The sequence below is a fragment of the Boleophthalmus pectinirostris genome, unplaced genomic scaffold (assembly GCF_026225935.1).
Source record: "Boleophthalmus pectinirostris isolate CB_2022bp ecotype Guang Dong unplaced genomic scaffold, ASM2622593v1 HiC_scaffold_11, whole genome shotgun sequence".
NCBI lineage: Eukaryota > Metazoa > Chordata > Actinopteri > Gobiiformes > Gobiidae > Boleophthalmus > Boleophthalmus pectinirostris.
Window position 1 is genome coordinate 17,450,778 of NW_026570994.1, and position 17,063 is coordinate 17,467,840.

At 44.1% G+C, this 17,063-nt stretch overlaps 1 protein-coding gene across 1 annotated transcript in view; it reads left to right on the top strand.

Moving 5' to 3' along the window:
• Positions 1 to 4,093: 4,093 nt before the first annotated feature.
• LOC110165607 (interleukin-1 receptor accessory protein-like 1) overlaps positions 4,094 to 17,063 on the top strand; it is a 347,431-nt gene continuing 334,461 nt past the window's right edge. Inside the window, exons 1-2 of the mRNA XM_055167012.1 lie at positions 4,094 to 4,220; positions 12,239 to 12,518. Of these exons, the coding sequence (XP_055022987.1) occupies positions 4,094 to 4,220; positions 12,239 to 12,518 (407 nt within the window). The remainder of the gene's footprint in view (positions 4,221 to 12,238; positions 12,519 to 17,063) is intronic.

The following is a 17,063-nucleotide window of genomic DNA, read 5'->3' on the forward strand; positions in this document are numbered from 1 at the left end:
TTTTCACGCATGTTTAACACACAAACTCTGCGCATTTAAGCTGAGTTCTTCTCTCGAACTCGAAAAATACACTCTTCCACCTTGTGATGTCATCGTGTGGCGATACAGGAAGTGCTCCGTCGTGTTTTTAAACTCCACACACCTTCACTAGAATCATTTGGAGGATGATTTCAACCCTGGGATTACCAAACTCTACTGAACTAAAGGTAAAAAGTAGATGTTAACTTACGTAAAACTACCACTTCATGACATCACAAGGTGGACCAGAGCGTTTTGAGGTTTCGAGATGTAAACAACGTTACTCAAACACGTGTGAATGAAACAAAAACACAACTCCAGGTCTGTTTTTGAGGAGGTAACAACATTATATCACGACTTAAAGCTCACAAGAGTCAGTTTTGTGTAATAGTCAGGGTTCCCGTGGTCATGGAAATCCTGGAAAAGTCATGGAAATTGAAAACTGTCATCTTCCAGGCCAGGAAAAGTCATGAAATTTTGTTCAATGAAATTCAATGAAAGTTTAACTACAGCATTCCGTTCAATTCTCACGAGGCTGTTAAGATTATTTCTGAACTTCTGCGCCTTTTGTTTAAAAGCGACGACGATAAATAAAATGATAATATAATTTAACTTTTCTAGTTTTTCTGCATGATTTTTTTCTCATTGCTTTATCCCAAATGTTCCACAATACAGTAAAGACAAAATAGATCCGTTTAATCCACATTCTAAGCTGAGTCTGGTGCGACTTATATAGGTTTTTTTCTTCTTCATTACATTTTGTGGCTGGTGCGACACTGTTGGGCGAGTGACTTTAAGACTGTAATGTGTTTTTTATTACACATTACAATATTACTGTGTTTAAAATATAAAACATGACACGATTATTGCAGCACTTTAAGACACTGTCAACTAAATAACTGTGTGAAGATGGTGAACGTCTGCACCGTATATGGACTGAACCAGGACTAAACCAGGACTAAACCAGGACTAAACCAGGACTAAACCAGGACTAAACCAAGACTAAACCAGGACTAAACCAGGACTAAACCAGGACTAAACCAGGACTAAACCAGGACTAAACCAGGTCTAAACCAGGACTAAACCAGGACTAAACCAGGACTAAACCAAGACTAAACCAGGACTAAACCAGGACTAAACCAAGGACTAAACCAGGACTAAACCAAGACTAAACCAGGACTAAACCAGGACTAAACCAGGACTAAACCAGGACTAAACCAGGACTAAACCAAGACTAAACCAGGGACTAAACCAGGACTAAACCAGGACTAAACCAGGACTAAACCAGGACTAAACCAGGACTGACTAAAACCAGGACTAAACCAGGACTAAACCAGGACTAAACCAGGACTAAACCAGGTCTAAACCAGGACTAAACCAGGACTAAACCAGGACTAAACCAGGACTAAACCAGGACTAAAACCAGGACTAAACCAGGTCTAAACCAGGTCTAAACCAGGACTAAACCAGGACTAAACCAAGACTAAACCAGGACTAAACCAGGACTAAACCAAGACTAAACCAGACTAAACCAAGACTAAACCAAGACTAAACCAAGACTAAACCAGGACTAAACCAGGACTAAACCAGGACTAAACCATGTCTAAACCAGGACTAAACCAGGTCTAAACCAGGACTAAACCAAGACTAAACCAGGACTAAACCAGGTCTAAACCAGGTCTAAACCAGGACTAAACCAAGACTAAACCAAGACTAAACCAGGACTAAACCAGGACTAAACCAGGACTAAACCAAGACTAAACCAGGACTAAACCAGGACTAATCCAAGACTAAACCAAGGACTAAACCAGGACTAAACCAGGACTAAACCAAGACTAAACCAGGACTAAACCAAGACTAAACCAAGACTAAACCAGGACTAAACCAGGACTAAACCAGGACTGAACCAGGACTAAACCAAGACTAAACCAGGTCTAAACCAAGACTAAACCAAGACTAAACCAGGTCTAAACCAGGACTGAACCAGGACTGAACCAGGTCTAAACCAGGACTAAACCAGAGCTGAACCAGGATTAAACCAGGTCTAAACAAGGACTAAATCAGGACTAATCTTGGACTAGAACTTGGACTCTAAGTCCGCCCCTGACAGAGCCCTGACTCCGTGGACAGGATCTGCAAGGCGCGATCGGGCGTCAGCTGTGTTTCGCCCCGTGGAGCGTGGAGTTCTGCGTCGGTCCTTTCACCCGCAGTCACCCGACGGTCTACACGGGCGCATCTCCGGCGTTTCACCGCTGCTGATACTGCGTTAGTTTTAGCGAATTTGCATGAAGAAAAATGAAAAACCCACCACTTCAATCCAGATTAAAAAAGCATTGTAACGCATGACACTGACATATGTACCCAGCAAAATATCACAGTTTTTTCCCTGTAAAGCCGAACATTACTGCATTACAACAAAAAGCAACACATTACAGTAATGTGTTACTTTTATAACACATTACTCCCAACACTGCTGCTGTGACTTATACTATGAAAATTACGGTAATCATTTTCACTAGGAATCAAGTGTTTACATGGTCTTTTTAAAGTGGAATACATTTTTCTTCAGAATTTAATTATTTTTATTTGGAATTAAAGGTTGTATAGAGGATTTTCCAAGGAAGGAGAAATCCAGCGACTGTTTGTCCTTTTTCAAATGTTGCGCATGCGTGAAACCACCCCCCCTCCCCTACAGCTCCTACGTAGAAACACCTCCTCCCTCCTCCTCCTCACGCCACAAACAGGTTTGTTTACAGCTGCACATGACTTGTAAACAACTAACTACAGTGTTGGTTAGGCAAGACGGAGAAGTGAGGAGCGGGGGGAGCGGGTGCGCGGACATTTCGTTCGCGGACGAGAAGTGAGGAGCAGGGAGAGAGAGAGAGGGAGAGGCGGGTGCGCGGAGATTCTGTGCCCGGAGAAGTGAGGATCAGGGGGAAGAGTGGATCGGGCAGCGGGGAGAGGAGCAGGAAAGGGGTGCAGAGAAGGTTGCGCGGAGATTCAGTGCAAATGAACTAGCTACAACACGCAGCAGCAAGTGGACTCTTTCTTTGCCTTGAAAATGACGTTTTCAGACATAGGATATCGCTTTCGTGTCCTGAAAAACGTTTGTGTAGCGCTTGGAAATAAAGTACGTTTTCATAATAAGCAGAAGTTTCCTGTCCAGGAGTAATTTGTGGACCAGTGCGTCAGTCTTTAGACCCTGCGTCTGCTTCAGTCGCGCCATCGCTGGAATGAATCTTCAAGAATCACCTTAGTTTGGCTTCGCTGCTTTTCCCCTTGTCTTCTTCTTTCAGCGACCTCAAAAACGGACTTTCTTTTGCAGCGAACTGCTCCTGGATTCTTGTCGCCATCGCAACAAACTTTGTGCGAACTGCGAGGAAGATATAGGTCAAAAAAAGAACTGTTGTGTTGGTGGAGTAAACAGCGTCTGTGCGTCTTGCGTCTGTGGACTGCGTGACAGTCGTACGTAAACCACGTACCGGCGGCGCAGGCAAGTCAGTTACACTAGAAACGTAGGGAGTTTGATTGACAGCCTGTCAGCTCACAGATAACGAGGCAGTGTCGTTATCTATTGGCAAATGTTTAGCCTCAACACGTCCAGAGTTGATGAATTTTTATTCTCTTTTTTTTGGTCATCATAATTACAAGGCTACTGCACCTCTATAATCTATCATTGACAACTTGAAACAAAAAAAATCCTCCATACAACCTTTAAAGCTCTCATGTAGACGTGGCAGCTATCCACAAAGCTCAAAATGCTCAGTTCCACCTTGTGATGTCATGAAACTACATTTAACCTTTTAGTTCAGAAGAAAATCCGCAGGGTTTGTGCGTTAAGCTTGTGTGAACGAAACAAAACACAACTCCAGGTTTGTTTTCGACGTCGAAACCGCATCATATCAGATCAGAAAACGGCGTAATATGAGCCCTTGAAGCTCCGACAGACTCGCACTCGAAACTTAAATCACTAAAATAATTCTTAGCTCTGTTCCGCGACGCTCTCGACAAATAAACTCACATTTCGAGCGCCTCTCCAGACCCCCTCGATCTCCACGTCGCATTGTTTTCGTCAATGGCGTCTTTACCCAACCGCATCCTCCGTGAAGTGCCTCTCGTGTGCCGCTCGCGCACTTCACTCCGACGTAATCTCCGCCTCAGCCTTTCGCTCTTCTTCGGATTCGATAAACTCCGCGCTTTCCGTACGAGAAGCCGCCGTTTTAAGACGTTTTTTTGTTTTTTTCCGGCGCCCACCTTAAAGCCCCGAAAAGCCTTAAAGTACAAACTCATTAGCGCGTTGTTGATAAGTGTGGAAAGACCCATGCCGTTGCCGTGGTAACAGTGAAGGATCGGTGCTCGTTTTCTTTTTTTTTTCCTGCATCTCTCTTTTTTTTTTTAAGTTTCTGCCTGTTTTTCTTCCTCCAGGCGAGACTAATTAAGCAAATGAGAAGGAAACTAGAAAGGGTCACGCTTTTTTTTTTTTGTACGCGGGAGCTTTTGTGGTGGAAATGAGAAACGAAAGGTAATATTTCAAATGTACTCAATGAAATATATCTAAGGAAAAGTGAAGTGCTTTGTTTTTCCGAACTGTAAGAAATGAAAAACCACTCAGACTCATTGTTCTCCAAGGAAATAAGAAAACCACAAATCCGCACGCGATTCTAACGTTGTTTTTCATCCGATGTTACGCAAAACTGACTCTTATGAGCTTTAAGATGTCATTGCTTGGTCTGGAATGTTTCCCAGTGCGGCTTTAAACCTTTTTATCTCCATGGAGACCGAACCGGGCCAAGTTACAGGTCAGATCTGTGGAGAGGCGACCCCGCTCACGGTCAGAATGTTTGTTTTTGGAGGGATTTTTGAGCTACAAAACCAGCTGTAACTGAATAAATGTAAGTTAGAGATGTTTAAAGTCACACTGTGGAACATTACAGGCAGAGCAGTGATGTATCCATAGAAACCGCCAAGCAAAAAGTTACACAGTGCAGCTTTAAGTCATGTTATAAAGTTGTTACGGCATCAAAAACGGCCAGACCGTTTCCCGTTTCCGTGGATTAAACTGTGACTGACTAAACCAGGACTAAACCAGGACTAAACCAGGACTAAACCAGGACTAAACCAGGACTAAACCAGGACTAATCAGGACTAAACCAGGACTAAACCAGGACTAAACCAGGACTAAACCAGGACTAAACCAGGACTGAAAAACCAGGACTAAACCAGGACTAAACCAGGACTAAACCAGGACTAAACCAGGACTGAATCAGGACTAAACCAGGACTAAACCAGGACTAAACCAGGACTAAACCAGGACTGAATCAGGACTAAACCAGGACTAAACCAGGACTAAACCAGGACTAAACCAGGACTGAATCAGGACTAAACCAGGACTCAGGACTAAACCAGGACTAAACCAGGACTGAATCAGGACTAAACCAGGACTGAATCAGGACTAAACCAGGACTAAACCAGGACTAAACCAGGACTGAATCAGGACTAAACCAGGACTAAACCAGGACTAAACCAGGACTGAAATCAGGACTAAACCAGGACTAAACCAGGACTAAACCAGGACTGAATCAGGACTAAACCAGGACTAAAACAGGACTAAAACAGGACTAAACCAGATCTAAACCAGGAGTAAACCAGGACTGAACTGGTCTCAGTCCTGGTCTCAGTCCTGGTCTGGTCCCGGTGTCGGTCCTGGTCTCAGTCTTGTTTTGGTCCTGGTCTCAGTCATGGTCTCAGTCCCGGTCTTAGTCCTGGTCTTAGTTCCGGTCTCAGTTCTGGTCTCAGTCTCAGTCTGGTCCCAGTCTGATCCCGGTCTCAGTCCTGGTCTTACTCCTCATCTCAGTCCTGATCTCAGTCCAAGTCCGGTCCCGATCTCAGTCCTGGTCTGGTCCCGGTCTGGTCCTGGTTCAGTCCTGATTCAGTCCACATGTAAGAAAATGAAAAGTTCCGCAGTGCATCTTTAAAGCCAAAATAAAAGTACAGTTTACTTTTCGACGATGACTTTTCTTCAAACTCTTCTTCTTCTTCTTCTTCTAAACCGCAGTTCTACCTCGATCTCCTCCAGTCCGTGTAATTGACCCGTAACCCTTGGCAACCACGTCTCTCTCTCTCTCCGTCTTCCCCAGTTGCCCGCCGCGTTGCATCTTGGGTAAATAAAACATTTATAGAGACTCAATTAGCGCTGGGCTGTTGAGCCGGTGGCAGCTGCGATCGCCAGATGTTTTGAAGACGCAGCGATGAGGAGCTCGTCAAGAAACACGGAGCCGGAAAGATTTGCCCAAATATAAGAGACGTGCGGCAGGTCGGGGCACGTTTCAATCTCAAATGTGCTCACGTTATTATTTTTAAAGAGCCGTATTACGCCGATTTAAGTTATAATGTTGTTTCATCGTCGCAAACGCACCTGGAGTTGTGTTTTTTTTTTATTCATTTACACAAGTTTAACTCACAAACCTGCAGATTTAAGCCACATCAGCACTAAGACGTATTCGAGTCGTTTTCGTTCGTTCGTTCGCGCTAATCCGACGGAAAACGGCTCCGGAGACGGAACGATCTGATGCCGCCAGCTCCCGCGAAGTCGTCTGATCTGATGCAGCTCTGTGTGGACTCCTGAAAACACTGATACTCTGATGTAGGAGCTTTAGTTGTCGTCCTTATTGGACCACGAAAAAACAACCAGGAGACTCCAACCTGTAGCTCGGGAACCAACAGTAACTTTCCACCCCCTTCCCAGTAGCTCGCCAAGAGGATTTCTAATTAACTAATTAAACTAACTAATGCCCAACTCTGTGCACTAATAAATGGTCTGTTGGTTGAGTGGTTGTCTAACTGTTGCCCATCTCAGGCTTTCCTATGTTCAATTTCTTGTTTCTTGTTGATAAATAGGGGTGAAATCACTTAAATTAACAACATTTGACTTTATTTAAGTCAATTCAACTTGACAAGTAAAATGGAATAAGTGTGTTTTTCTAAATTTAAGCAAAAAGTGCAACAAACTTGTTGCTCATGTACAAAAAGTCTTCTTCCACTGGCAGATAATTTTACTTGTGAAGTGAAATTTACTCAAATCAAGATCAAACTTTCTTAATTCAAGTCGTCTTAACTTATGTATTCACTGTTTTGATGATTAAAATGTTTGTGTTTCATATTCAATTTGCACAAGAAGTGATTTAACAAAGACTTTTTAAAAAGTAAATTACAGTGTGGAGAGTGTGGGGTGGGTTATGGGACATTAATTAATTAATTTATTTATTTATTTTTATTACCTCCGCCAAGGAGGTTATGTTTTTGCCGGCGTTTGTCTGTTTTTTTGTTTGTTTGTTTGTTTGTCTGTTAGCAACATAACTCAAAAAGTTATGGACCAATTTTGATGAAATTTTCAGGATTTGTTGGAAATGTGAAAAGGAAGAACTGATTTCATTTTGGGGGTGATCCGGAAGAAATCCTGGATTCTGGATCACTTTGAAATTTTAGTTAACATTGTGGTAAATGGGGCCAAAAATTTAGTTTCTCAATATCTGGGTTAATTATTGACCAAACCCCATGAAATTTGACTCAGGGATGGACAATGGGATCCTCTTTCATATTCCAAAGGCTGATCCGGATCTGATCCAGAAGACTGATTTTATCGCAATTTATATAAAAAATGGGGGAAGTCCTTGGCGGAGGTCTGCGCTCTCTGAGTGCTTTTCTAGTTTTGTTTTTGTTAAGTATCATTAAAAATAATTATAATTATAATACCTCTTTATTTGCTCACAAAAACAATTTTCTGACCAATTTTCCTACACAAAATAAATACAAGATTTTGAATGAAAAAAAAAAAAAGAAATAAACAAAGATATGAGTAAGTAAATAAGTAAAGTACTACCCCACCAAACTAAGTCATATCATAGTACAACAAATAAATAAGTTAGATTTTTGTTTATTTTTGCTTTCGTTATGTTTAATAAAAGAAAAAATCATAATAATATCACTTTATTCTCTCACAAATAGAGTTTTCTGACCAGTTTTCTTACTAAAAATAAATAAATAATTACTAGATTCTCAAGAAAAAAACAAAAAAGACAGTAATAATAGACACATATTTTGTTGTTGTTTGTCTCAAAGATCCTCCCCTTTATTTTTGTTTTAGTTATGTGTAATTTAAGTCATAATAAAGTTTTTTTCGCTCACCAAAACAGTTTTCTCGCCAATTTTCTTACACAAAATAAACAAACAAGACTCTGAAAAGGAATAAATAAGTTCTAAGTAACATTAGACACCATCATTTTGTTTAGAATGAAACTGGTACAAATTGCGATTAAGTCAATGACGATTCATCGCAAATATCGGCTTTATTATCTCGGTGCGTCTTTGCTGTGGACATAAACGAAGCCCGAAGTCCAAGTAATTATAGCACCAAAGCCGAGAGAAGGCGCAGATGGGCGAGGAGCTTTGCATATGTAAAACAGTCTCTTTCTCTGATGCTAAAATTAAGATCTTAAACGTTTTGTGACTGGAGACGTTATGTGGGAGTTATAGATGCAAACGCGAAATAGTAAAAAGGAGAAAGGAGTCCATCTGGTTTGGTTTATCTCTTTGTCTCACACCTCGGGCTAAAAACAGCTACAGAAAATCTACAGTGTTTTTTTTTTTGTGTGTGTGTGTGTGTGTGTGTGTGTGCGCTCTGATTTCACTGGAGAAGTCCCATTCACGTTTCAGCACCACGGACAGCGACGCCACACCGTTTCCTGATGTTTTAAGGCGGTTTTCTCGTCAAAAACAGACCCGGAGTCGTGTTTTGTTTCGTTCACACGCGTTTAACTCGTAAACCCTGCAGATTTAGGCTGAGTTTTTCTCTCAAACTCAAAGTAAAAGGTGGAACAGAGCACAAAAACACAACTCCAGGTCGTGACTTAAAGGTTGTATAGAAGATTTTTTCCAAGGAAGGAGAAATGCAGCGACTGTTTGTCCATTTTCAGCTGTCGCGCTTCGCTCCTCAATCCGTGTATCATTCGTTCATTCGTTTTTCAATATAAAACCAAAAATAAGAAAATGAGAAAACAACAGTTTTCTTCGTTATTTGTCTCCAAAACCAAAATGAAAAAACAGATAACGATTCGTTTTTTCAGTTTCCGATTTGTGTTTAAATGAAGAATGGAAAAAACGGATAACGGCCGTTTCCCGTTTACGTGACTTCAGTGACTGCGATGCCGAACTTTTGCACCGCATACGGACTGAACCAGGACTGATCCAGGTCCGAGACCAGACCGAGACCAGAGCGGGACCAGAGCGGGACCAGAGCGGGACTGAGACCGGGACCAGAGCGGGACCGAGACCGGGACTGAGACCAGGACCAGAGCGGGACCGAGACCGGGACTGAGTCTCAGTAGCGCTCTGGTCCCGGTCTGGTCCCGGACCTGGTCCATCTGAACCAAAAGCTCTTAGTTCGGTTCGTTTTCGTTGGGGTGAAAGCGTCAGTCAGAGGCTTTGCACCACCTCGGAATCAACCGCGGTTCTTGAGCGCGGAGGACCAGAGCAGCTCGGTCTGGTCTCGGACCTGGATCCGTCCTGATTCAGTCCGTATGCGGTGAGACTGGGACCAGACCGGGACCAGAGTGGGCCTGAGACCGAGATCGAGACAAGACCAGGACCAGACCGGGACCAGACCGGAGGCTCAGAGCCCACGGCAGGACCGGAGCTCGAAGCTGAGGCTCGGACCCCGTGGAGGCTCGAAGTCAAAGCTCGGAGTCCGGTCTGGTCCCGCTCTGGTCCCGGTCTGGTCCCGGTCTCAGTCCCGCTCTGGTCCCGGTCTGGTCCCGGTCTCAGTCCCGCTCTGGTCCCGCTCTGGTTCCGCTCTGGTCTCGGTCTGGTCTCGGACCTGGATCAGTCCTGATTCAGTCCGTATGCGGTGCAAAAGTTCGGCATCGCAGTCACTGAAGTCACGTAAACGGGAAACGGCCGTTATCCGTTTTTTTCCATTCTTCATTTAAACACAAATCGAAAACTGAAAAAACGAATCATTATCTGTTTTTTCATTTTGGTTTTGGAGACAAATAACGAAGAAAACTGTTGTTTTTTCGTTTTCTTATTTTTGGTTTTATATTGAAAAACGAATGAACGAATGATACACGGATTCTCCTCTTCCCCTTCTCTTCCTCTTTCAGCTGCGTCAAAAACAGACTTTCTTTTGTGGCGAACTGGTCGTGAATTTTTGTCTGCCGTCACAACAAAGTCTGTGCAAAACTTTGTGTGAGAGGAAGCTACAGTTCGAAAAAGACGCTAAGAACCGCTGTGTTGGTTGAGTAAACGGCATCAGTGCGTGAGGTGAACGTAAACCACATAATCCCAGCGCGTCGGCAACTCAGTGACGCTAGAAACGTAGGGAGTTTGATTGACAACCCAACAGCCAATAGAAAAAGAGGTAGCGTTTTTTTTTCTATTGGCTGATGTTTATCTGCCCCCATCACATCCACAGTTGATGGATTTTCATTCTTTTTTTTTTTTTGGTCATCATAATTACAAGGCTGCTGCATCTCTATAATTTTATTTTGAACTTTCATAGACAATTTGAAACAAAAAAAAAAAAATCCTCCATACAACCTTTAAAGCTCACAAGAATCTAATGTGTGTAATATTGGACCTTTAAACTTTTACTATAAATCTTGCCAAGGTTTTTGAGCTTTTCAATTTTCTTATTTCTCAGGATTAAGATTTCAGGAATCCTCCGCAATTATTACAAATCAATGTGCAAGTGTAGTAGGACTGGTCTTGGTCTTGAGACAGGCCTTTTTTATGGTCTTGGTCTTGTTTTTGACTCAACCAAGTTTGGAATCTTGTCTTGTCTCGGTCTTGAAGGTGCTTGGACTCAATCTTGTCTCGGTCTCGAGGTCTGACACTTGACCAGTGATAAAATGTAGATAGATTTATAAAATTGGTTTCTTGGTTTCGGTCTCCATCCTTAAAAGTCTCGGTCTTGTCTCGGTTCCGACCCTCAGAGGTGTCGGTCTTGTCTCGATCTTGGCCTTTAAAAGTCTCGGTCTTGTCTCGGTTTCAGCCTTAAAAAGTCTTGGTCTTGTTTCGGTCTCAACCCTCAGAGGTCTTGGTCTTGTCAGTCTCAACCAGTCTCGTCTTGCTCTTGGCCTTTAAAAGTCTCAGTCTTGTCTCAGTCTCAACTCTCAGAGGTCTCGGTCTTGTCTAGGTTTCGGCCTTTAAAAGTCTTGGTCTTGTCTCGGTTCCGACCCTCAGAGGTCTCGGTCTTGTCTCGATCTTGGCCTTTAAAAGTCTTGGTCTTGTCTCAGTCTAGACTCTCAGAGGTCTCGGTCTCATCTCGGTTTTGACATTTAAAAATCTCATTCTTGTCTCGGTTTCGACTCTCAGAGGTCTCGGTCTTGTCTCGGTTTCAGCCTTAAAAAGTCTTGGTCTTGTTTTGGTCTCAACCCTCAGAGGTCTTGGTCTTGAATCAGTCTCAACCTTTAAAAGTCTCAGTCTTGTCTCGGTCTCAACTCTCAGAGGTCTCAGTCTCGTCTTGATCTTGGCCTTTAAAAGTCTTGGTCTTGTCTCAGTCTAGACTCTCAGAGGTCTCGGTCTCGTCCTGGTTTTGACCTTTAAAAGTCTCGGTCTTGTCTCGATCTTGACCTTTAAAAGTCTCGGTCTTGTCTCGGTCTCAACTCTCAGAGGTCTCGGTCTTGTCTCGATCTTGGCTTTTAAAAGTCTCGGTCTGTCTCGGTTCGACTCTCAGAGGTCTCAGTCTCGTCTGATCTTGACCTTTAAAAGTCTCGGTCTTGTCTCGGTCTCAACTCTCAGAGGTCTCGGTCTTGTCTCGATCTTGGCTTTTAAAAGTCTCGGTCTCGTCTCGGTCTCGACTCTCAGAGGTCTCGGTCTTGTCCTGGTTTTGACCTTTAAAAGTCTCGTCTCGTCTCGGTCTCGACTCTCAGAGGTCTCGGTCTCGTCCTGGTCTCGGGACCTTGTGGTCTGGGACAGGTTTTGGTCTGGACTAGAACACTACAATGCGATGCCGAAAAACAAAGCACTAGACTCTCTTGAGGACCCGAGTTTGCCGAGTTACGGGAGGTCAAATCTGGGGAGTTTTTACAGACATTTTTACACAATTCGCACGGGACTAGAAACACAAAAGTTCCAGTTTACCTTCGGACCTCAGATAAATCGAATGTGAACAGGTTTTGGGTTAAATCCTGACGGTTTTGTGGCGTGTGTGTCTCGGTTCCAGTGGAGGGCTGCACCGACTGGTCCGTGGACTACAAGCGGTACCAGGCGCTGCTGGGGGAGCCCGTCCGGATCCGCTGCGCCCTCTTCTACGGCTACATCCGCGCCAACTACAGCCTGGCGCAGAGCTCGGGCCTCAGCCTCATGTGGTACAAGAGCGCCGGGCACGGGGACTTCGAGGAGCCCATCAGCTTCGACGGGACGCGCATGAGCAAAGAGGAGGACGCCATCTGGTTCAGACCGGCGGAACTGCAGGACGAGGGCTACTACTCCTGTGTGCTGCGGTAAGAAAACAAACACACCAATCAAATACTCTTTAACTTTGTGTTTCTCTGTGTGAAACGTGGAACTGTGTATTTTGGAGCTCAGTATTTATCGTTTTGTGTATTTTTTCTGTGGAGATTTGGAGTATTTTTACTTGTAAAATGATAAAATTTGATCATTATTGGTTCATTCTGCTGTGTATTGTGTCTGCCCTCTTTCCCTCTCTCTTTCTCTCTCTCCTCCTCTCTTCCGACCGTCTCCCCTCCCTCTCTCTCTCTCTCACCCTCTACTCTTCCTTCTCTCTCCTCCCCTCTCTTCTCTCTCTCTCTCTCCCTCTCTCCTCTCCTCCCCTCTTCCTCTCTCTCTTTCTCTCTCTTCTCTCTCTCCTCTCCTCCTCTCTTCTTCTCTCTCCTCTCTCTCTCTCTCTCTCTCTCCTCTCTCTCTCTCTCTCTCTCCTCTCTCTCTCTCCTTCTCTCTCTCTCTTCCTCTCTCTTCTCTCTCTCTCTCTCTCCTCTTCTCTCTCTCTCTCTCTCTCTCTCTCCTCTCTCTCTCTCCTCTCCTCTCTCTCTCTCTCTTCCTCTCTCTCTCCTCTCTCTCTCTCTTCTCTCCTCTCCTCTCTCCTCCCTCTCTTCTCTCTCTCTCTTCTCTCTCCTCCTCTCTTCTCTCTCTCTCTCTCTCTCTCTCCTCTCCTCTCTCCTTTCTCTCTCTCCTCTCTCTTCTCTCCTCTCTCCTCTCTCCTCTCCTCCTCTCTCTCTCTCTCCTCTCTCTCCTCTCTTCTCTCTCTCTCTCTCTCTCCTCTCTTCCTCTCTTCCTCTCTTCTCTTCTCTCTCCTCTCCTCCCCTCTTCTTCTCTCTTCCTATCTCTCCCACTCTCTCTCACACCCCTCTTCCTTCTCTCTCCGTCCTCTCTCTCTCTCTATTTCTCTCTCCCCTCTATCCCTTTCTCCCTCTCCCTCTTCCCTCCCCTCTCTATCTCTCCCTTTCTCTCTCCCTCTCTTGTTGGCCCTCTGCCTCCCCCTCTCTCTATACTCCTCTCTCTGTCTCTCTATTTGCCCCCCTCTCTTTCTCCCTCTCTCTCTCTCTTCCCCTCTCTCTCTCTCTCTCTCTCTCCCTCCTCCCCTCTCCCTCTCTTGTTGCCCCTTTCTCGCTCCATCCTCCTCTTTCTTCCCGTAACTCTCTCTCATCCTCTCCCTCCCCCTCTTCCCCCTCTTTTCCTCCCCTCCCTCTCTCCCCCTCGTTCTCTCTCTCTCTCTCTCTCCTCTCCTCCTCTCTCTTCTCTCTCCTCTCTCTCTCCTCTCCTCTCTCTCTCTCTCTTCTCTCTCTCTCTCTCTCTCCTCTCTCTCTCTCTCTCCCTCTCTCTCTCTCTCCTCTCCTCTCTCTCTCTCTCTCCTCTCTCTCTCTCTCTCTCTCTCTCTCTCCTCTCTCTCCTCTCTCTCCTTCTCCTCCTCTCTCTCTCCTTCTCTCTCTCCTCTCTCTCTCTCTCTCCTCCTCTCTCCTCTCCTCCTCTCTTCTTCTCTCTCCTCTCTCTCCTCCTCTCTCTCTCTCTCTCTCTCTCTCTCTTCCTCTCCTCTCCTCCTCCTCTCTCTCTCTCTCTCTCTCTCCTCCTCTCTCTCCTCTCCTCTCTCTCTCCTCTCCTCTCCTCTTCCTCTCTCTTTCTCTCTCTCTCTCTCCTCTCTTCCTCTCTCTTCTCTCTCTTCCTCTCTCTCTCCTCTCTCTCCTCTCCTCTCCTCTCCTCCTCTCTCTCTTTCTCTCCTCTCCTCTTTCTCTCTCTCTCTCCCTCTTCCTTCTCTCTTCTCTCTCTCTCTTCTCTCTCTCTCTCTCTCTCCTCCTCTCTCTCTTCTCCTCTTCCTCTCTCTTCCTCTCTCCTCTCTCTCTCCTCCTCTCTTCTCTCTTCTCTTTCTCTCTCCTCTCTTCCCCTCTTCCTCTCTCTCTTTCTTTCCTCTCCTCCTCTCTTCTTCTCTCTCCTCTCCTCCCCTTCCTCTCTCTCTTTCTCTCCTCCCCTCCCTCTTCCTCCTCTCTCTTTCGCTCTCCTCCTCTCTTTTTCTCTCTCCTCCCTCCTCTTCCTCTCTCTCTTTCTTTCCTCTCCTCCTCTCTTCTTCTCTCTCCTCTCCTCCCCTCTCCCTCCCCCTTTCTCTCCCTTCTCTCTTTCCCTATGTCTCTCACTTTTCTTCTCCCAGTCTTCCTCTCTCTCTCTCTCTCTCTCTCTCCCTCTCTCCTCTCTTTCTTTCTCTCTGAACACAATCGTCTCTTCTGTAGCTCTCGTCTTCGTTCTCTCACGTTTCTCCACTCTGGGTCTAAACAATGGTCGCCGTGACGACTTATTGTGTGGAGATGCAGGAAGTGGCGTCCAGAGATTCGATTTTGGACGGCGAGCTTTGCGTTGTCAGCCAGACGCTCTCTCTCTCTTTCTCTCTCTTCTCTTTCTCTCTCTCTGTCTCTGTTTACACGGGCGAATGAAGGAGCGACACTCGTCTGAACAGGAACCACAACAGGCCTCAGCACAGACGACTTTGTCAACACTTTCACACTTTTGCTCTGGGTTTTGTCGGTTCTGGATGTTTGTGTCGAGTTGAAGCACACGAGCGACGCAAAATAACACGAAAATACAAAGAAAATCTATGATAAATGTTCACTTTTTAAGCTTTCTGCCAGGTTATAATGTTGTTACCTCCTCAAAAACAGACCTGGACTTGTGTTTTGTTTCATTCACATGTTTGAGTGACTCTTTATTATTCGTCTGTTTGTGATGTGGGCCAGAGAAATGCTTTAATAATTTATCGATTTTTAACGTTTCACAAACAGATTTTAAGTCAGATGATAGTTCTTGTGCTCATTAGTAAAGCACAAAGATGATTAAACTGAGCAAACTTGCAGAATTGTATTTTTTCTTTGTTTTTCGGAAAGGCAAAGGAGAAATTCAATTTGTCAACTGGACAAAAGTTTATTGTGGTACGGAGAACCACAATCCGTGTATCATTCGTTCATTCGTTTTTCAATATAAAACCAAATATAAGAAAACGAAAAAACAACAGTTTTCTTCGTTATTTGTCTCCAAAACCAAAATGAAAAAACAGATAATGATTCGTTTTTTCAGTTTTCGATTTTGTGTTTAAATGAAGAATGGAAAAAACGGATAACGGCCGTTTCCCGTTTACGTGACTTCTGTGACTGCGATGCTTTGCACGCGCATACGGACGAACCAGGACTGATCCAGGTCCTCTGGATGGTGCAGGGTTTGTGTGTTAAACATGTGAACGAAGCAAAGAAAAACACAACTCCAGGTCTGTTAAACCAATAATAAAATAATAATAAAACCAAAGGGTGGACATATCGAGGTCTAAATTTAAATTGAGACTAAAATATATGATCCAAACATGAAGTAAAAATGTAAATCTATCATAAAATTTTAAATCTAGAAAACACTAGGCAAGTTTCCAGTAAAAAGTTTAAAGGTCCTATATTACACAAAATGGATTCTTGTGAGCGTCAAAAACAGACCTGGAGTTGTGTTTTGTGCTCTGTTCCACCTTTTACCTTAAAGGTTGTATAGAGGATTGTTTTTAAGGGAAGAGAAATACAGCGACAGTCCTTGTGCGCATTCAGAATCACTGTTGAAGTTTCCTGTCTAGAAGTAATTCAGCAACCGACGCGTCAGTTTTTAGACTCTTCGTCTGCTTCGGTCGCGCCATCGCTGGACGAGATCTCCAAGAATCACCTCAGTTTGTCTTCACTCCTTTTCCCCTTCATCTCTTCTCTTTCAGCGACCTCAAAAAACGGACTTTCTTTTGCGGCGAACTGGTCGTGGATTCTCGTCCGCCGTCGCGCGACAAACTTTGTGCGAAATGCGATGAAGCGACAGTTTAAAAAAGCCTCTAAGAACCGCTGCATAAACCACATAATCCCCGCGCACCGACGAGTCAGTTACACTAGGGAGTTTGATTGACAACGTAACAGCCAATAGAAAATGAGGGAGCCTCGTTTTCTATTGGCTGATGTTTATCTGGCCTCAACACGTCCACAGTTGATAGATTTTTCGTTCTTTTTTTTTTTTGGTCATTCATAATTACAAAGCTGCTGCGTCTCTGTAATGGTATTTTAATCTTTCACTGACAGTTTGAAACAAAAAAAAAAATCCTCCATACAACCTTTTAAGTTTGGAGAGAAAAACTCAGCCTAAATGTGCAGAGTTTGTGAGTTAAACGTGTGAATGAAACAAAAAAAAACACAACTCCAGGTTTGTTTGTGACGAGGAAACAACATAAGAACAGATCAGAAAATAGAAATATATACGACCTTTAATATTTCATTTTCAGAACAATAAAAGAAACACGATGATCTAAATATGTTCTGTGTTTGCAGTTAGTAGAAATGTGATGCGTCGTCTTTAATGCTGTACTGTGGAACATTGTGGGGTTGTGTGTATGTGTGTGCGTTGATATTTTCTGTGCATATTGTCGTTGTTGTAAACAAGTGTGACGTTATTGATCCTGACACTCGGAGCCTGTTGTAACGGTTCAACACGTTCTTACACACACTCCTCCCCTCCCCTCTTCTTTTTTTTTTCTC